General features: G+C 36.5%; 1 protein-coding gene across 2 annotated transcripts in view; it reads right to left on the reverse strand.

The window, feature by feature from the left end:
* The window catches only part of Adgb (androglobin), a 151,451-nt gene that overhangs the window by 46,657 nt on the left and 78,524 nt on the right, over positions 1–26,270 (reverse strand). Inside the window, exons 13-25 of one of the 2 annotated variants that reach the window (XM_074072532.1) lie at positions 25,380–25,509; positions 19,609–19,642; positions 18,427–18,601; positions 17,803–17,866; positions 14,775–14,877; positions 12,308–12,449; positions 10,669–10,783; positions 8,173–8,340; positions 7,519–7,654; positions 6,794–6,931; positions 4,844–4,937; positions 3,722–3,856; positions 3,062–3,215 (exon numbers count right to left, since the gene is read on the reverse strand). In XM_074072532.1, the coding sequence (XP_073928633.1) occupies positions 3,062–3,215; positions 3,722–3,856; positions 4,844–4,937; positions 6,794–6,931; positions 7,519–7,654; positions 8,173–8,340; positions 10,669–10,783; positions 12,308–12,449; positions 14,775–14,877; positions 17,803–17,866; positions 18,427–18,601; positions 19,609–19,642; positions 25,380–25,509 (1,588 nt within the window). Of the gene's footprint in view, positions 1–3,061; positions 3,216–3,721; positions 3,857–4,843; positions 4,938–6,793; positions 6,932–7,518; positions 7,655–8,172; positions 8,341–10,668; positions 10,784–12,307; positions 12,450–14,774; positions 14,878–17,802; positions 17,867–18,426; positions 18,604–19,604; positions 19,643–25,379; positions 25,510–26,270 lie in introns of both variants that reach the window. The other variant, XM_074072528.1, reaches the window with a different exon arrangement.

The raw sequence follows: 26,270 nt of genomic DNA on the forward strand, positions 1-26,270 counted from the left end.
CATTTCTCTAAAATACTGAGATGAGGAAAGCAAGATTTGATAGTACTGTAGCTATTGACGTACAACTGATCGGATCCACAGAGCTGGATGTGGATCTGGAGATGAGCTCTCAGGTTGGAGGACAGAACTAAGAAATCCTTTAGGAGAGTATTCTGAATCATACTCTTTGGTCTTTTAGTAATTATGAAAGAAATAAAGCAAACAACTCTGACTTTTTCTCAATTGAAGAAGAGTATGTTCTTGCACAACGCATACTAGTAAGTTTAACAAGAGCCCACAGCAGATCCTGAAAAAGATGCCTCATGAATACACAAAAGAACAAAGGCACAGATTCCTAAAAGCCAGCATGAGCTTATTGGGAACAAGACCTTCATTTCTTTTTTGATAAGATTAAAAGATACAAAATCAACTCAGTATCATAGACATCATGATCATGGTTTTCAAGAAGGCATAGGACAAGACTTCTGGTGATTTCAGATGGGCCAGAAAGCTTGCTGATGAGCCCACCACACAGAGTGACCACTGCTGGGCAGCACCCAGGGCAACCTGCTACCTAGCTGTTTAGTAGAGATTTAGACATTGTCTATCTAGCCAAAGGTGTTCACTTGTCCAGTGAAACCTCCTCAATTAATCACCAAGATGGTTAATAAAGGCTATTTCCAATTATTTAATGACAGAGATAAAGAGAAGAGAGATAGAAAGACCATATGGAAACTTACAAGGATTCTACTATAAATAGTATTTTCGAAATTGTGTTCTGTGCAATTTTGAGCTAAGATATACTACAAAGTTCCATTGTGGAATAATGTGTATTATTGTCCTTTCTGAAGGTATGCAATATAAATTAGCTTATTAAAGACTCTGCAAAGTCTTTGTTTTTTGGCAGTACTGGAGTTTGAACTCAGGGCTGATCTTTGCCTTCTGAGTAGTTAAGAAGGATTACAGGTGTGAGCCACCTGTGCCCAGTGCTCTGTGAAGTCTTGAAATAACAGTTATTGAAATAACTACTGTATTTTTATTTTTAAGCCTTAAGACACTATGTTTTTCATAAATATATCTTGTTTTATGGCTATCCATTGGAAATTGATGACCTTAAACAATGTCATATGTCACATGCTTTGTTGGTGCCACAGCACTGATACAATGGCAGGCCACAAAATAAGGGAGTAATGACCTCTTTATATTTAGGTGGCTCAGACTGGTGTTCAGAAGCAGCATTTTGTTCTGAGAGTCATGTTTTAGCAGGGATATGGATAATTTGGAGAAACATTTAAAATTTGAGGAACAGAAGAAAACTGTACCAAGAAAGGGGTCATTGAAACTATTCTATTCACACAGCTCTACATTCTTATTTCCACTCTTTCCGTTTATTTTTCATAAAAAGTTAGCTGAATAAGAGTGTAGAAGAGAAAATATGAGAGGCGGGAATGGGTGTGTTTGGGACAATTCAAATGTATCTTTTAAAATAATTGTGAAATGCAGATACAATGTGCTTCCACATATTTAATCAAAATGCACCATTTACAGAAGGCCAAATTACTGAAGGTTAGTCTAAGGAGCTAGGTCATCACTGAAGTTCGAAAAAAAAAAAGTCAAATAAAACCCAACCCCCCCCAAAAAAAGCATGCTGGGTGTATGCAACAATTGGTTCTTAATTCTTATTTAATTCAACTAAATATTCTTTAAAGGTTCCTTCCAAAATTAAGTACCAATGATTTAAATTAGTAAATATTGTCTAAGGTACAATTCTAGAATTGGATGTTATTTGTGACCATTAGAAAGTTTCCTTTTAAACACAATCATCTATTTGCTCTTGATATTTGAGGTTTTTTTAAAAATAATTTTTAATCACAAATAAAATAGATTAATTTTATTCAAAAGAAGTGTAAGTCAAACTTGACAAACAACACTGAAGAAATAGTGTACTGGTGTAAAGACGAATTTGTTATGGAAGCACTAGTTTTGTTTTGTTTTTTTCTCTAGTGTTTGGTTAAATACAAGGTGCTGTGCTGTACAGAGGTAACATGTAGAGGCAAGGGAAATTTCATAGTGTCATAATTTTTAATAAAATGTCATTTATTAGTACACAAAAAATAAATATAGTGGAAAAGGAAATTCTATAGGCTAAGTAAGTGTTTAGTGTGAAGAAATTGACTTTCATTAGCAAATAGATCGAAGTGCATTATGAATATCATTTCCAAAGAAACTAAGAAAAGTAATGAACATTAAGAAAAACACTATGATTAAATATAAATAAGATTGATTTACTGGCTTTAATCAATTGAGGTTTTAAAATTATGTTTTAGTGTATAGTAGATATAGATAGCCATGGGATATTAATATTTATCAGATTTTCTCATCAAATATAAATGTTAAGTTTGCCCAATTTAATAAAGAGTAATAATAATTTAAGCTGCAAGCTACAATTTTATATATTCAAATTTAGTAAAATCTGACTGTAATAAAAAAATTTATCTGCTGAAAAATAATAGAAAACTGCTAAGTTTAATAAAACATATGCTTTTAAATTGTAATGAATAGTAAAACACTCAATAAAATTAAAGTTTAAAAAATATTACTATGCACACACATGGACCTATATATAGATAGGTATGTATATAAGGTTTGTCAAGAATTTTATAGCCCTAATTTTTAAAAAGTTTCTTAAAGTCCCAAACACAGCTCAAAAGAGCTATTCAGTTTTCCTGGAGGGTGAGGTTATTATCTTAATCTGAAATGTTGAAGAGTAGAATAAAAGCTCAGTGTGAAACAGAAACAACCCCTGATTTGGTGTAAGGATTGGACTAAATCAGCTCTTTAGATGGGTTTCTGTTGTAAGGTTTATGTGGTTTTATGATTTCAACAATTAGAATTTCTAATGCTTTCCTTTTGTAATGTAAAGAGTGCTCCAGCATCCACATTCACTATTTCCTGCTGTGAGACAATGGGAGTTGTATAAGGAAAGCCCAGGTTTGTCTTAGGAAGATTGAAAGTATCTCTGCCCTACTTTCTCCCAGGTGGCTCCATTCTGCCCTATGGGGAGAACAAATTTTACACCTACCTTATTCTTGGTATAAAGATAAGGCACTACTTTTTGGAACACCTTTGGCACCTGTTCCATGGTGTCGTTATTGACAATGTGAAGCATACAGACCGGAAGAGTAGTGTACACTTTGGGGAGCAAAATCATATCTTGAGGAACCAAAAATGTTTCTCTGTAATCACAAAAGTATGAACCTTTCAGTAACATGAACCGTCAAGTTTAAAATTAAATTTAATGACAAGGAATTATTTTAAAAGTTTAATGTTTCAAATAAATGCAAGGTCTGGATATTATTTTCATTTAAAATTATTATTAATGTGCCACTTTGACACATAAATGAAGAAATCCCACTTTTTAAGTAATTTGTGACTTGCACCTGATATGCAATTGCTTGGAAACTAAAGACTTTGTTTCTACAACAAAAACACATCAATTTGTCATGGGTTTTTTTGTATTCATAAAAAGGTCTTAATTACTTCACAGTATTTATATTTTTATGTAAAGAACATGAATAAAAATTTCCATATTATCTCATCCATGAATAGCAATCATGGAAGAATTTCAACTAAGATATGAAAGCAACCTAGAAGCTGGATACTTTTACTGCCATAATTAACACTCTCAAGATATGATATGAATACTGCCTGTCACTTATTTGCCAGTGTATAATAAACTCACCTGAATACTATAAACCACGTATTTGGTGGCTGATCTGGATAGTTCACTGTATAGTCAGCAAAAGCAATCTTAGTGTCTTCATCTTGATAACATGGATAGGATTCCATAGACTTACACTTGCTTTTAAACATTAGTCTAGAAATGTAAAAATAAATTGTCAATGATAAAATTCAGGGTTTTTTTTAAAAAAAACTATTTACAAAAAAAGAAATACTCCCTCCCCAATAGCATAAATATTTGAAGGACATTGTTTGCTAGATTGAGTTACTGATCAAAGCAGGCCAGGTGATTTGTGGTAACTGGAAGGGGAGCCCATCCCAGGTCAACTATGAAAGACAGTCTCCAAAAGGTTCTCAAAGTTACCTGAAGCTGTTAATTGAATGTAATTCATGAACATGGGAAAAATCCAAATGTTTACTAATTTAAATCATTGGTACTTTTTTTTTAAACCAAGGAAATACCATAACCTGGCCAGAGAGTTTCTAAGAACTGTAAATACTCTTTAAAATAAAGAGACAAAAACCAGTTCTCAGATACATATAGGATCTATGCAGTAGAGCCTTCAAAGTCTTTAGTGGAAGTCCATAGTACAGTTCTGAACACGAAGCATCCTAAGCACATGCGAATTTTCTCTCAGTAGTGGCTTCCTTAGAGCCATACACCCACAGAGACCAAAGGTCTACTGTGTAAGGCAAGAAAACTAGAAACAAACAAATCACCCGTAAAACAGAATAGGAGCCACTGAAGGATCCAGAACTGAGACAGAGAACAGAGTCTAAAATGGAGTTTTATGTGAACAATGGGTTTGAAAAAGTAGGTTTGAATAAACAAAGGGTATGAACAAGGGGGGAGTACTAGAGTTTCCTTTCTGCATGATTTCTGGTGCAGGAGGGACTCATACATACAACTGGTTAAAAGAATTATGGACTGAGCTTTCTTGTTCCTGGAAGGGGATGGCATATTTCACAACATGGTGGAAGTGAAAATGAGATAGTTCCTGTGAATCTTATCTCTTCTATCCTGCTAGAATCCAGGGTTTTTTATTTATCTCAGGTGGAGATGACCATACAAGATGGTTCTCTAACCACTAGTGGTCTAGAAAGAGATGACAGTGATTTTTACCTTAAGAGAGAAAGTGCATACTGTTCCATGTTCAGTTCCAATATCGCCCAAACTTTTTGAAGAGTTTCTGCAACACTGATATTTTCCTTTGTTTCTAGTAATAATAAAAATAATGGCATTAAATTGTAAGATTCCTGAAAGATCATCTTGTACACACCTTTCATTTTGCTGATGAAGAACTTAAACTCATAAGGAAGATCGCTCCAAATTCATAAGATTTACCAGCAGAAAAATCGCATTTAGTCAAGAGTTCTGCTTACAATATTATGCTATTTCCTTACACCCTTAGTTTAAAAATCATAAAAACTTTTAAGGTACTCATCAAGTAATTTACATAACACCAAAGATTCCTTATAGAAAACCTTATTTTAGAAAAAGTAATCCATCCAATTTTTCTAAAGAACAAGAGCTAATGGGATTCCACTAAAATCAATTGTGACGTAATCCACAAAATGGCTTAAAATTAGGTAAACTGTGGAAACATTCAATCCCTAGTAAACACCTCAAGGTTAACGAGGTGTCAGGAACTGAGACTGTCTTTCTAATTATCTTGTGTGGGCATCTGAGATGACATCTTCCTATATTTACTTATCTTCCATATGCTACCGTAACTGAGACACACAAGTCATTGTGTCACTGACTTCTGGAAGGTCAGAATCCACAACAGTGCATCATACACAAGATTTAGTCAATAAGTATGTGTGACTCACAGAAATTCTCTTAAGTACATTGTTAAATTGCTCAAGTTTTTCAGTTTCTAAAATGGGGAACAACACCATTGTTTGAATATAATTTTTATAACTCACAGGGACAACAAAAAGCATATTTTACATTTAGTTTGATAAATGCATAGATTTTTTTGTTCCTAATAGGAAAAAAACATAAAGATCAGGGAGTAGGAGTTTGGGGGCTGTTGCTTTTTTGAGGCAGGGTCTTATGTAGCTTAGGCTGCCTCGCAATCCTCCTGCCTCAACTTCCACAATCATGCCCGACTTTGTGATATTTTTCTATTACAAAACTGCAAAGTTGACCTTTAACCTTTCTGTATATATAGCTTTTCCTCCTTAGATGAACATTTTGAGTATTGTCACTAATGTGTCAAAGACAGATGTTTTGGCTGGAGGAGTGACTCAAGTGGTAGAGATCCTGCCTAGCAAGCACAAGGCCTGAGGTGAATCCCCAGCAATACATGAAAAAATTCTGATTTCATGATTTGATAATCAAATGAAGATGTTTTTATAACAAAATGCTTCAATATAACCAAAGAATTCTGTTGGAAGTGTTTTCCTACGAAATTATCAGTGGAAATCATAAGATAAAAACGATTGAATATAATTTCTACATCTGCTCTTTATTACAAGCCAATAAAATTAACCTTATCACAAAAATTCATTCCATACACCTAAATATATTTGATATAATAAATCTAGAACAATTAACATGAATTTTGGGCTTTTTAAGTATATGTTACCAAGGACATGCCTGCAGGTGTCTTTATTATTCACTCAGCCATTCATTCATTTACTCATTTATTCACTTCTTTGAAATCCAGCCTAGAAATGTTAAAATATCTCTGACTTAGCTGAAACTGACTGATGCAGCCTATTGCTAGGCACTGGGGACATACAGGGAGAAAGACCAGTTCTTTGTTTGAAAAGAACTCAAAACAGATTGGGAAAACAAAGCTGATCACTTCCTTATTCATTCATTTATTCATGAATCCTTCCAGCAAAATGTTAATCATATACTTACTGCAAGCCAGGCACTGTATTACATTGCAGGAAGAAGAGAATGCACACGGACTTCGTCTTAATCTCAATGAATTTCAGTATTTGCAGAATAAAAATTAATTAACTGAGCCATACAGTGATTCCAAAATATTTCCCATTAACACATAGAAACAAAATATTCATTCCAAGAAACACAAGTTCTCAATGTGAACAATTATACCTGGCATTCTGGCTTTCATGAGGAGCCTAACATAGGTCCCTCTCCACATAGATTGGATTTTAACTGCTGCTGCTACTCCTTCTGGAGAGTACTCTCTCTCCATTGTTGGCACAGAACATTTCAAGTCTACCCATTCGGCTGGAAAGAGGAGAAAAGGAAGACACTTGACCGAGAGTTATTTTTCATCCTTTCCCCAAGTTTCAATGCCTGTGCCTGCTAAAGTCCTCCCACGTAAAAAATGCCACAATGAAAGATTTGCCAATAAATTTTACATTGCCACTGTCTTTTTAGAACATAAATGTTCTGGAGAAGGGAACACCTCAGTGAACTGCTATAGATTCATCTGTAGTAATAGCCAGAGGCTCTCTCCTCAGAACTGAAGGACACATTAACATGGCAGGAGAAGAAACAGACTCTTGGAAGCCAAGGAAGTAGGTCAGTTGGGTTGAAGGTCCTTAGAATTTCTCAAATCATACCATGCAGATCAGTGATTTATGTGTTTTTAGGTTAGAAACACATAAAGCAGGGAAATTCTAGGTGACCCTGGAAGCGTGTGTCGGGTATTAGAAGGGATACTCAGCTGCCTCTGGGAACTCCTTGAGCTCACTCCATGAGTGTCCATGCAGACCTGTTACACAGACAGCACACAGCCTTGAGTTCACTCTTCTCAAATTACTAATATGAGACTGGAAATTCCTAGTCAAATACCTAAAGTTAATCAGTACCTAAAGAAACTTCCTCGAAGGAGGAATCAAGTAACTCCATATCCAAAAGCATAGCACGAAATGCAAATTTGAAGTTTGTAGGAGGCTTTGTTATTTGAACTTTTCTCATTAAACGCCATAAAGAAATGTGGAAAACCTGAAAAAAGATACAGGTACATATAATTTTTTATTTTTATTTGTTTGTTACAGGCATGTACTACCACGGCTACCATGGCTCACTTTTTTTTTTTTTTAAACCAAAGGAATACCATAACCTGGCCAGGGAGTTTCTAAGAACTGTAAATACTTTTCAAAATAAAGATACAAAAAACAGTTCTCAGATACATATAGGATCTATATAGTAGAGTCTTTAAAGTCTCACTCACCCAATAAGAGACCAAAACTATTATTTGACCATTTCACATTTAGTAACTACAATAATGTTTGTATTGCTAATCAAAATATAGCACAAAGCAAGGAGATGTAGAGTAAGACAAAAAATCCGATCCTTGTATTTAAGCAAGTTAAAGACCATATTTCATTGATTGGAAGATGACATCCATGGAAAGCCACACTAGTACTTAATGTGCTACTAAAAAGGAAAGTATAATGCTTAGAGTTTTTATCACTTTCTTGCCACATAGGACTACTTAATTTCATATTTAAAAAGCTCACCCTGAAGTGCTGTGCAGTGAGTTTTTTGTTGTGGAGGGGGATAGGATAGTGAGCTGCTTGCAGGTCCTTCATAGCTGCAGAAAATTTACGCTTATCTTTGAAATTTGCAATCACACTTCCAACAGCTTTCAGAATTGTTATAGACTGCTCTACAAATCGGTAGCTCTCCTGTGAAGACAAAGCACACACAACAGTCACCCTCATGTTCACGTAAGTGTACATAAGTAAACAAACTTTTAATTTCTGGGAAAAGGAAATCACCTGCTGCATGATTGACTCACCAGTTATGGATGGATAACTTGCTCACTCACAACATTTTACTGGATGGCACATGGGTCTCAGATACACAAAACAAAGAATGCAGTTCTCACATAAGTGGGAACACACTGGGGGTTGGGGAAAATTCTTCCACAGTATTAATATCCAGAGTTATTTCTGAAGAATGTCTAGGAGTTAGTTTGAGAAAAATTGTGTGGGACATAGGCCTGAAGGGCAGAAAAGATTGCAACAAGAAAGTCATAAAGATCAAAAAGACAAGAAAGTGAGTAAGCTTGGGCTGCCAGTCCCCTTCCACTATCCACTCTGAGAAAGAGTGAGAGCAAGCGGGAGACAGGGATCTCACCAATAACTAATTTTTGGAAATCTGGGAAAAGCCTGAGGAGTTTGAAGACTGCCCTAGTTGGTGCATGGTATAGTGGAGGAGCTGCAGGGAGCAGGAGGGAGACAGGGATCTCACTGATAACTAATTTTTGGAAATCTGGGAAAAGCCTGAGGGGTTTGAAGACTGCCTTAGTTGGTGCATGGTATAGTGGAGGAGCTGCAGGGAGCAAGAGGTGCTTGGTGACAGCAGAGTTCAGCAGTGAAGTTGGAGGAAAACTGTGACCTCTGTCTTTACTGCTCCCCTAGGGGGCACCATAGTGCAAGCATTGCTCCTTGGTTGCTTGCACAAATCCTGAGGGATGGCCCAAGAGTGCCTACACATCACCGGTACCTTACTGGGTGAGAAGCTGATGGAACAGATGCAGCTGACTTGCTATCTTAATCCATGTGCCTCTCCATTACCTTGCAAACCCCCAAATCTAGAGAGAGCCTCATGTCAGTGGTGTTTCTCCTTAAGGTGAATCTGAACAGAGAAGTTGTGTGGTCAAGTGGCAGCATTGAGACTGGTCAGTTATGGCTCTGGGGGACTTGATCTCTTTGATCTTGGGCCAGTGTATCCTTCTGTGCTTTTCATTAAATCAAAGAGCAATGAGGATGGGGCTTACATCCCAATAACCTTACAAGATAGAGCCACGATAGCTCCAGGGAAACATGAGCTCACATACCAAAATAAGTGATCACTTGCCCATTAAATACCCTATGAGACAAAAAGCAGGATAACGCATTGCATCTAGAGGACGTTTATTTTTAAAAGGATAAGAAATTAAAATAAGCAGTGCAATCATGATGAAGGAACTAAGTAGCACCTGCTCGTGGAATGGACTTGCTGATCCTTCTGTGTCTATGGAGCAGAATGGAAGGACATGGTGAGAGATGGCACAACGAACAGAGGAGAGCCCAGGAGAATCTTGCCCTGCCACTGCCTATCTGAATTACATGAGTGAGACAGGTGTTGGCAATGAGGACATGGTGGAAGGAAGCCTTTCTGTTGCTACAAGATTTGCTGCCTGGCTTAGTGAATCCCACTGATATGTGGCTGTACCACCTCGAGTTGTTTTGTTTGGTTGTTTTGTTTTGCTTGGCTTTTAGAGAAGAGTTCTTAGATCCAATGAAGTCTCAGGAATTACGCATGGGAAAAGCCATATTCTAGTCTTCTCCTAAATGCACATGGGCAACGTGAGGACATCTAAAATGAAGACCAAACTTCAGAGGTAGGTTTGGCATCATTTGCCCTGTCAGAGCAGAGGAATAAGAGAAACAAAAGAGAGAGAGAGAGAGAGAGAGAGAGAGAGAGAGAGAGAGATATGAAGGGAAAGTGATAGAATCTTCTATAGTCCATTCTTTACCTTCAGAATCTGAGATGTACACTCCATATTCCTTAGGCAGGAATGAACTGAGAGAGAGAGAAAGAGACAGAGAGAGAGAGAGAGAGAGAGAGAGAGAGAGAGAGAGAGAGAGAGATACCAGAATTTCATATTTCATTGGAAAGGACTTTATTACCCCAAAGGACCAAGGAGCAATGGTACTATGAAATCTACCTGATATTTTAACAGATGCAAAAGGGGGCTCAACAGAGTAGAGGTGAAGGTAGTTGTTGGAGAAAAATAATTATTTGTATCCCTACATAGTTTGGACTATTCACTATGCAGATTATATCCAGGGCATTTCTTCAAGAATATGTTAATTTTAAGGAAAAATATGAGTAAGTTAAATAAAAAATAGAAATAAAATTTAGTTCAAAACTTTGAAGATAAAGCATGCCCCTCCAAACACACACACACTCTCTCTCTCTCTCTCTCTCTCTCTCTCTCTCAAAGCAGCTGCTGAAATATTTACCGGCTCGAAGTTAGGTAGCACAACATCTTCATCCCCGATGACAAAAGTCACCATGCTGCAGACGTGTATGGCATGTCCCACTGGGGAATGGGCAGTGAAGAGCAGCATGTGTCTCCTAAGGAGAGTGGACACAGGTGAGGACCATGCTTTTCCCTGTCGTCTTCACCTCTGCTGGCTGCCTGCTGACAGTTTAGAACGCTAAGCCTCTAAGTTAGTGAAGAGTTGAATCTTTTCTAACATAGATAGGACAAAGACCATTGAATTTTCACTCTAGAAGAACTCTCAGTGGTCATGGGATCTATGTGCTACCCATTGCAAGGGGGAAATACGGTTAGAGTAAATAATCAACTTGTCTCTGCTGGAGACACTTCCCACACGCTGCCTTCACACTGTGAAAGACTTGTCTTGGCTTCTCCCTAACAAGCACAACACATCTGTGAGTTTAGGTCTTGGTAAATTTCTTAGTCTTTTCTAGACAAATCCATCTTGTCATGCATGCTACTTGTGTTTATCCCACCAGGTGGCAGCGTGGTCAAGAACGGGGACATTTGCTTCCCTCCATGGCTGGGAATTTAGTGCACACTCACAACGTGCAGGCTGCTGGCTTAGAGCTTGAAAATGTGGCTCCAGGCAGATTCCTTAGTAATTCCCTTTGGCTGAGTATGCAAAGTGACTTGCTTTCTGGGAGACTTTCTCCCTGCCAGAGTCCAGGTGAGAGAAACAGTGATGTTTAAATTGTTTTCTTTTTTTGGCAGCAGTGGGCTTTGAACTCTTTGCCTCACATTTGCTAGACAGGTGCTTTGTCACTGAAGCCATGCCCCTCTGGCCAATATATATATTTGTCAGAAATACTGAATGCCTTGTGATTGTTTTGCTGCTTAGGATTTGCTCTTTGGAAAAGAGCCTTAGTTTTCATTGGTCACACAGAATTAGCATGACAGATCTTAGAGAAAACAATTCCCTGGAAATATTTCATTTGAAACATGAGGGAATATTCTGAGTTTCATCGCCAAAATCAAGAACATGCTTCCATTACACAGCCTTTATTTTTATCTAGTGTTCCTTTTCTTGGTGCTGGGGATTGAACTCAAGGCCTCATGCATGCTAGGCCTTTTATTTTTTGAGATACAGCCTTATTACCTTTGCCCACACTGGCTTCAAACTTGGGATCCTTCTGCCTCTGCCTCCAGAGTAGCTGGGATTACAAATGTGCACCGCCAGACCTAGCTAGCTAACTTATCTTGATTAAAAGTAGTATGTAAAAAACAAACCACTGGTGAAAGTCTAGATTGCTGAGGAGAGATGCTATGTTTCTCAATTTGTGTTTAAATGGAATCAAGTTTCTTGCTGAGGAATACAAGATTTATGAGAAAACAAAGGTGATTCATTGATTAATTAATTTTAGAAACTCCTGGGTAAAATAATGGTCCTAGAATCATTAATCATAACAAATCTTCTAAAAGGACATCCAGAGTATTTTTCAATTCATTCATTACAGAATTATTTCTCTCAAGAATCTGAATTATAGATACACATCTGGTGAAATGGTATCCTGTAGTCAGCATTGTTCATTTCTTTATCAGTCAACAGTTTAAAAGGCTACAAGAGATTTAAGTGTAAGAATGTAGTCAGCCCATACCCGACAGGCAGACGCACCATCATGGCCTTGGTGGCATGTGTGTGAATCTTCAGAACAAGGTTTCGTGGCTTCAGAGACTTCCAAGAAATTTCTTCAGCTATTAGCAGTCCAGGCTCCACAGGAGGGCTGTCTTTCGCTAAGGCTTTAGGAAAAGTGAAAATGCATTGAAATTTGATTGTGAAAGTACAGTTAGCCTTCACTTGTTTCACTTTCTATTTAGTAACAACTAAATCATAGCAATAATAAATCAAGTATTAGAGACATTCTAAAAATGGCCATGAAATATCAGAAACTACTTTAAGTAAATAATTATTTGAAATAACACTCAGTTAGAACTCTGATTTGCCTCCCTGTTCTGTTTGCATCCTCATAATCATTCCCTGAGGTTAAAAAAAAAAATAGCATGAAGCTGGGCACCAGTGACTCATGCCTATAATCCTAGCTACTCAAGAGGCAGAGATCAGGAAGATCATGGTTCAAAGCCAGCCAGAGGCAAATAGTTCACGAGATCCTATCTCAAAAAACAACCATCATAAAAAAGGGTTGATGGTGTAGCTCAAGTGGAAGAGCAGTTGCTTAGCAAGCATGAGGCTGTGAGTTCAAACTCCAGTACTGCCAAAAAAAAAAAATAATAATAATACCACAAATCAGAAAATTAGAAACAAGAAGGAGGACAGGTATATTTCATTATAGTTTTTGACCTCATATTTGTTGTCTCTTTAGCAGTAATTATAATATCTTCCTAGTTGTAATTTTAATTGAAGGAAATATGTAGTATCTGGATGATAAGAATTCAAGACAATGTCAAGGAAAATTAAAATATTCCATTGTCTATCTAAAATTTTTACCTTTAATGCTCAGAGTCTTTGTGTAGAAGTTAAAAGTATTAATAAAAGTTTAATTTTAACAACAAGTTTCTCTTTTAACATGAATAAATAATATGGATTAGTTTTCATCAATGACTCAAGGCAAAATACTTTTTCACTCTATTTTTTTAAAAAAATAACCTAAAAGTGTGTCCTGAAATTGCTTCATCATGCATATAGAATTTAAATGTCTAGGATACAGTGTCTAGGATACGCTCAGGTAGACATATCAACCTTAAGTCACTGAATTTTGGAAAGTTTATTATATACATAAATTGGTCACCTGCTGTACAGTAGACTCTATCCAAAGCCCTAGGGACACCTCCATGTTGCTAAAACACTCAATATCCTGGTCATGTTGATCTGAGTTAAAGATGTCTTAACAAAGTAGACCAAAGAATTAAAGAATGATGGTGTGTGTGTGTGTGTGTGTGTAGCCCTGCATAGGAACAGGCACTGTCCACTTATTACAGCTGGAGAAAGGTAGGCTAGCACTTCAGGGAGTTCATTGTGGGATGATGAGGTGGGTCATTTCCAATTTATTCTGTCTCTTCATTGGAATCGGCAGCCTGCTCATTAGCTAAAAATGAGTGAGGCTAGGGTGGGTGTGAAGATTTGAAAATAGATTAGATTCAAGTTTGCAATAGTCACTGATAATGAGAGTGGTAATATGAATGAACTCAGAAAACGCTGGCAGTGCTTTAAGTAACTCATTGAGATCCTTGTTCCTTACTGTAAAGTGGGACTTTTTCTTTCCTCCTGTGCAAAGGTATAATTACAGTGATGGACCACAGAAATTATGTGGGGGTGGGAAGCAAAAAGACATGAGGAGAGTGGCAGAGAAAAAGTGGTAGGGGTGATGGATGGAGGTCTTGGCAGAGTGAAGAATTGTAGGAGGTGGTGGGCAAAGAGTGGCATATTTGAAATGGAGGCAATTGGGATGATGTACTAATGGTAAAGATGAAGTCTACAGTGTAACTCTGCAGTATACAATGTTGAATTAGTCATTTTCTGCTGCTGTTGCTGTAAAAAAATGCCCAAGGCTGCATACTTTATAAAGAAAGATGGTTCATTTAGCTCAGAGTCTGGAGGTTCAATAGCATGACACTAGATTCCTGGTGAAGGTCTCTGTGGCTGCATAACACCATGATGGAGAACTTATATGCAAAGTGACTATGCAGAAGGGAACAAGTGTCTGGAGGAGCCTCACTGTATAGCAATCTAATCTCTCGGAAAGGTAATTCGCTCAATCATTAACTGTTTCCTTGCACAGTGCCCCAGTGACCTAATTACCTTCCACTAGGCCCCACCTCTTGAAGGTTAAATATCACCACAAAGCTTCAAGTCTCACTTTGGGAGACAAACCACATTCAAGCCATAACAGAAGCCAAGGTAAGATGAAGGAATAGTCACATCAAAGAACAAAGCATTCATGTTTTTCAACAGATATTGGGAAAATCATGGGTCGTCCTGTGTGACTCTTGACAATCTCTGGAAAGGAAGATGTTCCTTTAATTATGGCCTAAAGCTCTTATCCTGCACATTTCTCAATCAGCCCATGGGGAGTGGGCATTCTGGCGATCATTTTCCCAGCTTCTTACCTCCAGATTCTCCCCAGCGTACCAAGGCAGAAAAGCAAACCAGCAGCTCAATAGGTTTTAGACTGTCCACAAATAGGTAATAGGGCACACGCTCTTCCGAGAACTGCAAGAAATGAGATCAACCATCATACTTACTGTCAGTCCATCAAAGCTGTAATACATTGTTCTACTTGTATGATAAACTAGCAAACCCTCAACATGGTAAAAAGAAAAATTTACCTCACAGTATGTACCTTACAGGTTTAATGACTTGAAGAAACTCATACTGATGCCTGAACTCAGGCATCAATCCATGGAAACGGTACCCGTGAGAGGCAAAGCTCTCCTCCAGGAACAAAAATGCAGATGTGCTTGCTCCGGAAATGAAGAGGTGAGGGGGAGGCCAGGCTCCCTGAGGAGGCTGCCTCTAGGCATGGAAGTCATAGTGTGAGGATGACAGGGAAGGGAATGTCTCATGGGGATGTATTTAGGCATTTAACAGGGTTGTATGTGTTTTTTATTAAAGTGAAATCCTTCTTTTCACAAGATTGTCAGAAATGTGCTCATTGCTTGCCAGCACACCAGAAAGGACTTCTGTTTTGGAGATGAAATCAAGTGTTAAGTTAGAACAGAACATCCTTTGAAAGGTAATCCTATGATTTATGTGATTATGACTTCAATGCATCCTAAATATTAATATCCCTAATTATGGATGAAGGAACTGGGACATGGAGATGGTAAGGGATTTGCCAAAGGCCACAGATCTTGTAAGCAGCAAAACTGAGATTCAAAGGTCGGTCTGTCTGTCTATCTATCTGCTTATCTCTAAGGTCAGAACTTTTGACTATTGTTTTATCACTGCCTCTTAAATTCCTAGTGCTTCAACGTAAGTTTGACTGCTGATGGACGAAGAATGTACTCATTGAATTTCTCTTTCATTATACTATAAGAGTTTTAAATAAAACACTACTTTATCACAATATTTAAATGACCAGTTAATATAAGAAAGATAAATCTATAAACGCTGTGAAAAAGGAAGACTTGTTATTCAGTAGAGTATGAAAAGATTACCAGAAATGTTTGACACAACATAACAGTGTTTGAAATCATTGCCTCTCCCAGTATATTCTAAGTGAAACTTTGTTTCACTTGTTTCCTCTCAGTTGCAACAAATCATCATTACAGACAGTAATTTCAAATATTCGCTATTTGAAATTTTGAAGGACTATGGATCTGTCAGCCCAGCATGCATGTGTGAGGAGGAGTTTCTGAACTGAGGTTTTTTGCTGTCATTTTTAAGAGTCTGACAGTTGGGGACTATAAAATCACCAAAGCCACACAAGAGGGACTCTGCCTTTGAAAGGTCCCCACCCTATCCTCACACCAAGCAATGACAGAATTTCTATGGAATATACTGGAGTCATGCCTCAGGCTCTGTGCTCAGCTGGCAGAACCAGTGACTAAGATCAGGGATGACTGACCTCAGACGACAGGCAACCCTTCCTCTCAGGCCACACTACAGGCCATTAATGTTGAGTTCCAACTCTCTTCAAGAAAATGGCATGATTTTCTCATACCATAATGTTAAAAATATTCACGGAATGAAGGACTCATGTAGGGGTGTCATCATTTTTATTTTGCTAAGCTGAGAATTTAAAGGAAAAAAATCTATGCCAACCATCACTGCATAATAATAAAATGAGAACAAAGAACATATAACCACATGCACACCCGTATTAGGAGGGTAATAGGGAATAAAAAGTCATAGGCAAACTATGTTGCCAGCCAATGCTTATTATCACTTACCAGTAAGTACTCTTCTAAGCGTGCCACATACTCCATTTCAATTATATCCTAACCAAATGATGTAGGCCTCTTATTACCACCATTCTGAAGATGAGACCTGTAATCCTAGGTACTCAGGAGGTAGAGATCAGCAGGATCAAGGTTGCTAGGCAAGCACCTTACCACTTGAACTACAACTCAGCTCTTCCATGTTTTTAAAGATAGAAAGAGGTGGATTGTTTCTCCCCTCACTGTGGCAGACACGATTCTTGCATTCAGAGTGGGTAACCAGCCACAGAGCATTTCCTGATGAATGCACAAAAGATTTCCTCTGTCTGGGTTTTCATGAGTTGCAATGGGAAGAATCACTACAAATGCTCCTTACTCCCCTCACCTCTGCAGACCACTCAAGGAGGGTGGGATTATCACTGGGGGCTTGTATATGCTCTTGTCTGAAGGCAAGAAAACATGCACACTTTGGTCCAATTTATTTCCCCAAGATGTTTCATAGCTTTTCCCTCAAATTCTACTCAGTGTGAGATTCACTGATTAACCTATTTACCAATGTTTTAAAAATTGAACTCCTACTTCATTCCATGAATGGCCTTTCAATAGTAAACAAAATCCCACAGTCCTCATGAAGGTGCTAACATCAAGTAGAGGCATGAAGGAAGGTGTGGAGAAGCAGCCAGGATGGTGAGAAAGAGGCACCTGGGTAAGCACAGAGCAGGCAGGGGGGAGAAGGTGGAGCCACCATGACCAGGGAAGCTGGCCTCTCAAAATCAAAGACATCTGTGATGCTCTGAAGGACTTCCAGGCATTAACTAGATGAAGGCAATACAAGTGGAAGAAGAGAGATTCCAGACAGAGAGATGAATGGGGATGAGGAAAGGGGACCTCCAAAAAAAACTAGCACAGTGGTAAAAATATGCTTAAGTTTGAGGAATTACCACAGTCTTCAGTGAATACTAATTGTAACCAAATAAAGCAAATTTATTTCCATAATGAATTTATTTTCTTGCATGGTTTTGTATTAAAATGCTGCTCAAGATTTAACCACTACAGTAGCCAGATGGATCCCATTTGGGGACATAAACCAGTAGAGTTTTGCTTATTGTCTGGATAAGGGATTATTAAGAGGCTGAAAATTAATGTCTTAAATATGTTTATGTTACAAATTTATAAATACTTGAGAAATATGAAGAAGTATTTTCACTAAAACTTATATATAAAAGGGAAAAATAAAAGATCATAATATACTTACCTTAAATTCTGATTTTTGAAAATTAAGGCAATAAGAACTTGGCTTGTGGAAAATATATATATTCCTGGAAAATATTTATAACAGGTTATTGATATTCTATGCAAAGACATTACCTACATATTGAGTTTCTTAGAATCAAATAATGATAGGTAACTGTTTTGTTACTTTGTCAAAGGGACAAAAATGATCTCAGTTAAAAAATTATCTCCATCTTAATAATGAGTCTGAAGAGAAGCTGAACTGGCCCAGGGTGGGTTTGGCTGTCAGTGTGCTATGGTGATAATTGACACATTCATTTTTTATTATAAATGTTTTATTAGGATATATTCATTATATGGGGGATTCATAGTGACAATTCTGATTAGTCTTATGTTGTACATTGGTTACCTTGCCCCCGTCGTCTCTCCCTCTCAGGATACATTCATTTTTCCCTTCAAAATTTTTGTTATGCCAACTCTCAGTTGATGTTGGCTTTACTCTTTTGGATGATAACTAAGAATTAATTGGTCATATAACCAATGTATTAAATATAGAAAAATTAAATATTAATGTGAATTTGTATAGTCATGCAGCTCACAACTTTCTGCTGCAATATAGCCAGATAAATTTCACTTGAATACTTACTGAAAGCAGACACAGAAGTCTTCAAAATCTAACCATATCTCTTTAGAAATGACATTATTTATTGTTACAAGTTCTTCCTGTGATTTTTCCTGTATTTCTGTTTGGCTGATCAAATCCCTTTCTATACTAACACCATCGAGATGGGCATCGTTCACTCCAGGGTCTGTTTGTTCTTCTGTATGTGGTAAAAGACAAACATGACAAACACATCTATGCTGCTAAGTAGCAAGCTATTAAAATATGAAAAAATGCAGATGGGAGTTCAAATACGAACATCAATTTAGAGGAAAACATTTACTGAGATAATTTATATGCAGGCCTCAAATTTGTAGAGACACATTTCATACCATTAGGAGAATTTAATCACAACTCTTGTGCATGCTAGAATGTTCAAAAAATTTGAAATCACTTTGTGATAAATTTGTGAACACATTCTTTAGAAATTGAAGTCACACCAGAGATTATGTACTTAAAATCTGCTGGAGATAGACACACTTATGTAGGACTTAGGGAATGGCCCAGGCCACAGAAGGGAGAGTGAAAACTCCACAGATCTATTCCAACACATGTGTTTTCAGCAAGCCACTTCATTACGCCCTTCAGTCAGTGACTCCATAGTCTCATGTTTACCAAGTAAGTGCTGTCAGAAAACCCTTGTAGACTTTGAGAACAAAAATTTTACATACATATACATAGCACGTTTTTGGAATTGACTCTACGCCAGGTTTTTACTTAACAACGGAGCAGTTTTCAGTGATTTGCAGTGTTTTGATCACAATGTGCCTGCATCAAACCCATGAACTTGCCAGACATGGTGGCACAGTCCTGAAAATCCAGGACTCAGGAGACCAAAGCAGGAAGATCAGGAGTTTGAGGTCAGAATGGGCTATAAAGCAAGGCTGTGTACAAAAACAACAATAACAAAATAATGAATGAATTTTACTTATGGCTCTTTAATCAGAGTCCTTCTATTTTTTTATTTTTAGTTTGAATTTAATGTGTGAAATTACCTCATTTTTCTAGGCCAGACCACTTTAGATTTAGCAAGTCAGAGGAGGTGCTTACGAGAGGGTGCTGAGAGGTTGGGAGAAGGGAGAGCTAAAAGGTGTCAAGAAGCAGAGACCCCCCGAGGTAACATGAAGTCCACTGGGGGGAGGGAACATGACAGGATTATTAATTTACCTTTTGTGGGCACAACTTGTACTGCAATATTACCCTGGTTAAATGAAAGGAACACATTAAGAAAACATTTTGAAATCAACAGCTTAGCACTGCTATTTAATGAACCAAAGTTTTTAAGTTAATAGAGTTTTTTTTACAAAAAAAAACTTTGAGTAGATTTCTGAAAATTTTTACTAGTACATTACAGTAAAATAGTTAACCTTAATCTTCAAAAGATGTAAGTTAAATAATTAGCTGAGGGTTTAAGTTTGTGACATTAAAATACAATGTATATGAATTTACTAAGTTATTGAATCTAATAATTTAAACAATAATATCCCTAAGTATACCTCATGCTTGTGCTGAGGTACCTATCATTAATACAGAAAAGGTGAGATTATGGCTGGCAAATAATGCACAGAATCCCAAAACACTGGCTTCAATTACAATGATGGTTCCTGAAATTATGTTGAATTCATGTACACAACTCTGTTTTCTCTGGAACTTCATTCAAGTAGATGTAAATTGTAAGCTCATACAGACTGTTACAGATGATGTTAGCAAGATCTAGGATGACAAGACAGAGAGGATAGCAGAGTAAAGGTAGCAGAATACTGCATGCTAGTTTGAAGCAAGACTGTTCCTTAGGACTCCAGAACAATTTGCAGGTATCTGAGGAGCGGAGAATAGGACAAGAGCTGAAAACAGAAACAGGTGGAATGTTGCATAAGGAACTTCACTTTTCCTCAGTCCCTTAAAGTTTATCATCTGGTTTTCTTCCACCTGAGCAGGACACTGGAAATTAGGTGAGAAATCTCTGGATCTGAATTCATCGACAGCATGGAATACAGGAGAAGCTTCTGTGCAGTGAGAGGAGAATTCTGTGAAAGTCCAACTGCTGACTGTTGAGACTGTTGCTCATCTGAACTATTTTGCTTTAGTAACATAGACAAATCCATGTGATCCCTTAGCTGGAAAAAGAATTCAGAGCCAGGGAAAAACCCAGCGACACTGACTGAAGTTTGGAGCCAGTCCCACCTCCAAATGAAGCTCATTCACCCCCAATTATCCTAACTGAAAGCCAACATTTGGTGAGCTATAGTTATGATATAAAGCTGCTTTCATCAGTGGCTCTTTAGTGCTTTGCATGCCTTAAATATATATATATATATACACTTATATATATCTATATTTAAATATATATATATATATATATATATATATATACAACAAAATACTACCAGACTATTGAGAAAAAGTTCCTATATGAAAGAAAGAAATTAATTACTGGGGTAGAGTGATTCATGGAAAATAGAAACAATACTATAAAGATAAATTTTTAATGATACCTTAAAGATAGGAAGATTTTTGACTATCAAATAAGAAACCACCATAGAAAGTAATAAAAGAAACTTCTCAGAAACTAAAAATGGAATAAATGAAACAAACTCAATAGGATGCTTAAACAATAAGTTAATATAAAATGCAAAACTCTTAGAAGAAAACACGGGGGAAGTTTCAAGACACTGAATTTGGCAATGATTTCTTGGTGACCCTAAAAGCACAGGCATCAATAGTAAAAATAAATGATTTGAGCTTCAAAATAAAAACCTTCTGTACATCAAAGAATACAGTCAGCAGAGTGAAAATTTAAACACAGAATGACAGAAAATATTGTAAATCATCTATCTGATAAGGAACAAATATAAAGAATATATGAAGAACCTCTACAAAAGAACAACAATAAAACCACAAAACCACCCAATTAAAAATTGCCAAAGGAATTGAACAGACATTTTTCCAAGCAAGATATTCAAATGGAAAGCAGAACATAAAAAATTCTCAATATGTTTGGAGAAGTCATTAGGAAATGGAGATGAAAACTACAGGAAGATACCACCTCACACCGATAAAGATGGCTACTATCAAAAAGGAAACAAAACAAAAACAAAAATCCCACAAAAAAAAATAACAAGGGTAGATGAGGGTGCGAAGAAATTGAAACCCTTATCCATTGTTGTGTAAAATGGTGTAATGAAGAAGAGTTTGGTGGTTCTTGAAAGGATTTGATCCAGCAAAATTACATAGGCATAGAAGTGAAATTGAAAGAACTGAAAGAAGAGTCTCAAAGAGAGATGTACAACCAAATCATAGAATTATTCATGATGGCTAAAAGGTGGAAGAAGCCAAAATGTCTCCTGAAGGACAATGAGTATTCAGAATACAATATATACATATTTATATATATTACATTATAAATATATATATATATATATATATATATATACACACACACACATATATAATGGAGTATCATTCGCCCTAATAAGAAAATGAATTCTAAGACATGCTGCAACATAGATGAGGCTTGAGGACATTATACTAAATGAAATAATCTATTCAAAAGAATGCAAATGTTTTATGGTCTCCCCTCCCTCCTATGAGGGTCCTAAAGTGGTCAAGTTCACTAAGGCAGAAAGCAGAACAGTAGTTTTCAGAGGCTGGGGGGAGGGGAAAATGGGAAGTTGTTGCTTGGTGGATATAAAGTCATAGTCTTGCAAGATGAAGAGATATCTGGATATTGATTGTACAACAAGAATGACAGGAAAGAGTTTGGTGTCCCCACTGCAGGGAAACTAATACAGAAACCTTTAAGCAACAGAGGTCAATATGGGAAGGGGATCAGAAACCAGTGAAAATGTCATGTAGAGATGAATGAACTTGGGTTGTAACACACTTGTGCATGGAAACAATGCTAGGAATATCTCTGTACAGCTATCCTTATCTCAACTAGCAAAAATGTTTGTCTTTCTTGTTATTGCTTATGTCTTTTCTTCAACAAAATTAGAGATAAGAGCAGAACAAGTTCTAGCTGGAAGTGAAGTGGAGTGGGGGGAGAGGAAGGGGCGGGAAACAGGGTGAAGAAATGACCCAAACAATGTATGCACATGTGAATAAATGAATAAAAAAATTTAAAAACAGAGGGAGATTTCAAGGAAATAATATAAGAAAATTCTCCAGTACTGAAGAATGATGTTCCAGGTGGAAGAGACTCAAATACCCAGCAGAGTTCATGGAAAAAGAGATAGGGGTTCATGCCAGTCATCATTGAATTTTACTATGCCCAGATGAGAAGATGATCCTAAAACTGTCTAGAAGGCAGAAGGTTATCCATATTCTTGAGAGAGCAATGCCTAAAGGAATTAAAGAAGATCTTCAAATTTCTGAAGAAAATAACTTCCAAACTGGGATTCTATATTCTGCCCAAATAGAAGTCCATTGAGAGAAAGAAATATAGGAATCTTCAAGTGTTCTCACAATGTTTACTTCCCATTCATCTTTTTGTAGGAAATATTGGAAGACAAGCTACACAAAAATTAAAGCATAAACTAAAAAAGAAGACATTGTTTCCAAAATAGGAAGTCCATGAGAGAAACGAGGTAAAAGGACGTCCCAATGCAAGGTATCTGTTTACAGTGAAACGGAACACAGGAGTCTTGAATGTGATGTAGCCAAGAAAATTACTAGTGATGATAGGATACCTGATGTTTGACTGTTAGAAGGGTTTTAAAGATTTTTTTTAGGATTTGGTAAGAAGTGCAGGAAATCTAATGTGCCACCTGGTGACTAGAGCTAGTAATAGTGTATTATATTATTGAAAGTTACTTAAAGGGTAGATTTTAAGTGTTTTCATAACAAATGTTAAGTATATGGGATAATTCATACTTTAGTTAGCTTAATTTTCACAGAGAACATCTATGAATTGATAAAACAAAATATACAACCCAAAGAAAAATTAGACAAAAGACAAAAGCAGTAACTGCAAAGAGACACAAAAAAATAGTGCAAACATATAAAAAGCTATTCGGTCACATTAAGAATCAGGAAAGTGGAAATTTAAAATATAATGAACTGCTTTTTCTTACCAATCTGGTTGGGAAAAATTAAAAATGAAAGTCATGCCCTGTGTGGGGCTGTAAAGAAACACTCACACATTTTGGGTGTGAATGTGAAATGGTGCCAATCCTATGGGATGCAGTGAAAATAACTATACACATTTTCAACAGGCTTTTATCTGTTGACCCAAAAAAATCCTACTTTCCACATAAGATTCACTGATAAGAGCATTATTTGTAGTAGCAAAGGGTAGGAATCAACCCAAGTCCACCTACAGAGATCGGTAGAAATAAAGTATGGTTCATTCACGTAATGAAATATTATGCAACAAAGAATGAAGATACCCTTTGGGTATAGATAAAATTATCACCAACTTATATTAAATGATTTTTAAAATTTAATTTTGAATAAAAAGAGGAAGTATGTAATATTGTGTGTGTGTGCTTCTTTGCAATTACACAGAGAAACTCTGAAAGCTTCCTATGGGAGATTGAGAGGTGAAATGGAATGGAGAGGCACATGAGAGGAAAGAAGATTTTTTTAGTGTTGAAAATGTGAATATATTACCTGCTTTAAAAATAAAGTGCCCTTTAACACCTAGTACCTATACTAATCAACATCATACAGTACTATATGTTGGCCAGCACATGAAATAAAGAAAACTCTCTTCCAGTGCTGACAGGACCACTCCTGTCCTATTGATCCATTTATGTGAAAAATTGGCATTTTATTGTGAAGCTGAAAAAGCTTCAAACAATTATATTTCCAGGTTCACATCCTAGAGCAAGTTTTCCTAATCTTGTGTCCAGTTGGGTCCATAGTTAGATTTCAAAAAAATCCATCACCATGGATGTTTAAAACAACTGTATCTGTAGCTGGAATCTGGAATTTTCTTTGATTATCAATTCATTGTTGAAATACAACTGGCCACAATTTTAATAGCAACAACTTTGACCATATCTAAAAAACAAATGGCAATATTTTATATTATATTAAAGTTGCCACAAGGGTTTTAAAAGATCGTGTGTGCTGCTCACTACTTTGAAAGTACAGCAGTTATTAGGACCATTGTTATGTTTTGTGTTGTTATATTGTCTTGTCTATAAATAGTCCTGTGATCTATAGCTGGTCAGTTATCTGACAACTATGCTTAGCAGTCTCTCAACTATCAAATAGTGAAGTTGTGTGCTTATACAATGATAACTAAGACAGCTGTCTTGCTTTCGACTGTTCTCCATTGATGATTCTCAACTAACTAATACACAGAGGTGAGTATTAAGGTTTTACATAAATGTCAAGGGGAGCCAGTGTACATAAAACATTATGTAGGAGATATTCGAGGATGATCATTGAGGCCCTGGGTTCAATTCCCAGCTCTGCAAAGCCATCCTCATTATCACTATCATCATCAGCATAGTCCCATTCCTTGCAATAGCAAAAAACAAGAAGTGATGAGTGTAGCCATTAGCACGGTGATGGATTTTTAGAAACAGTAACAATTGTTATACAACAAACCCCATCAGCCAATGAATAAGCACAAAATATCCAAGTTTCACAAATATTAAGTGAGAGAAATCACAGAATAGTAGATACAGCTATATATCATTTATAAATATGATACAATAAACACATACTTAACTGGCAAAATTATAAAAATATGGAATTTGATTAAAACAATGTCTGAATGGAAGATAATCAATAAGACCCAGAAGAGACACATAGGGGCTTTCATAACACATAAGTATTTCATTTTCTAACCTGTCAGGATACATAAACTATTCACTTTAATAGTATTCTTTATGCTTTTCAGATGAATGTTAAGCGTTCTTTTGCATATACAATATATATCACAATTTACAAAAACCATCTTCTATAACCAAGGGTTTGGCTAATACCTGAGATACAGCTCCTGTCACTTGATTCAATTCTGGTTGGCTAAGACTTGCAGTTTCATCATTTTCAGCAAGGGAAGGTAAACTGGACCCTGGAGGCATCCCTTTCTTAATAATGGACTGTACATAATGCCTAATGGAGAAAAAAACCCCACGAAACTTTGATTATTGTAATCTCTTCTTTAAAGTTTACTGATCAATGACTGTAGTTTTGTCAGTAAGAGAAAGCTCTGATTTTGCTCATTTTGTCATTCTCATTCTTTTACAATGAGTAATTTTTAAATTTCATGTGAAAACTCTAAATTGCTTTATATACTACTGAATAAATATTCTATATAAGTCAATGTATTGGGGTAATATTTTTCTGGAAGACTTTATTTTAAAGCTATGGTAGTCACCTGGATGTTAAAGATCAAAACACAGGAATTTGAAACTTAGAATTGACTTAATTAATTATCAGAGTATGTACTGGTAAAATAGGGCTGAGTCAGAAATTTAATTAACTTTAGCACATAACTTTACTACTGTTGATATTCATAATGTCTACCCAAATGTTTAGTACTTCTTTGTAAGTTATTTGTTGATATGATCCCAAATCATCATTACCATAGCTAGAATTTCATAGCACAATAAAGACATTTGTTATGGCATAAATTTTAGATACGTTTGTTGTGAAGATAAAATTAAATTCTATGTATATAGATGTCATAAACTTGATTTTTTCCAGTTATTATTTAGTAAAACTTAATTCACGTATAACTAAATTTCTCTGACATACATGAAGCTGCCATGAGAGGGTGGAAGGAACACATTTTTGAGGCTCCAGTTTTCTCGTACAAGGCCATGAGCCAAGAAAGGGTGAATCTGGCATGTTGCTACAGTGACAGCATTCCA

Source organism: Castor canadensis, chromosome 1 (genome assembly GCF_047511655.1).
Source record: "Castor canadensis chromosome 1, mCasCan1.hap1v2, whole genome shotgun sequence".
NCBI classification, from domain to species: domain Eukaryota; kingdom Metazoa; phylum Chordata; class Mammalia; order Rodentia; family Castoridae; genus Castor; species Castor canadensis.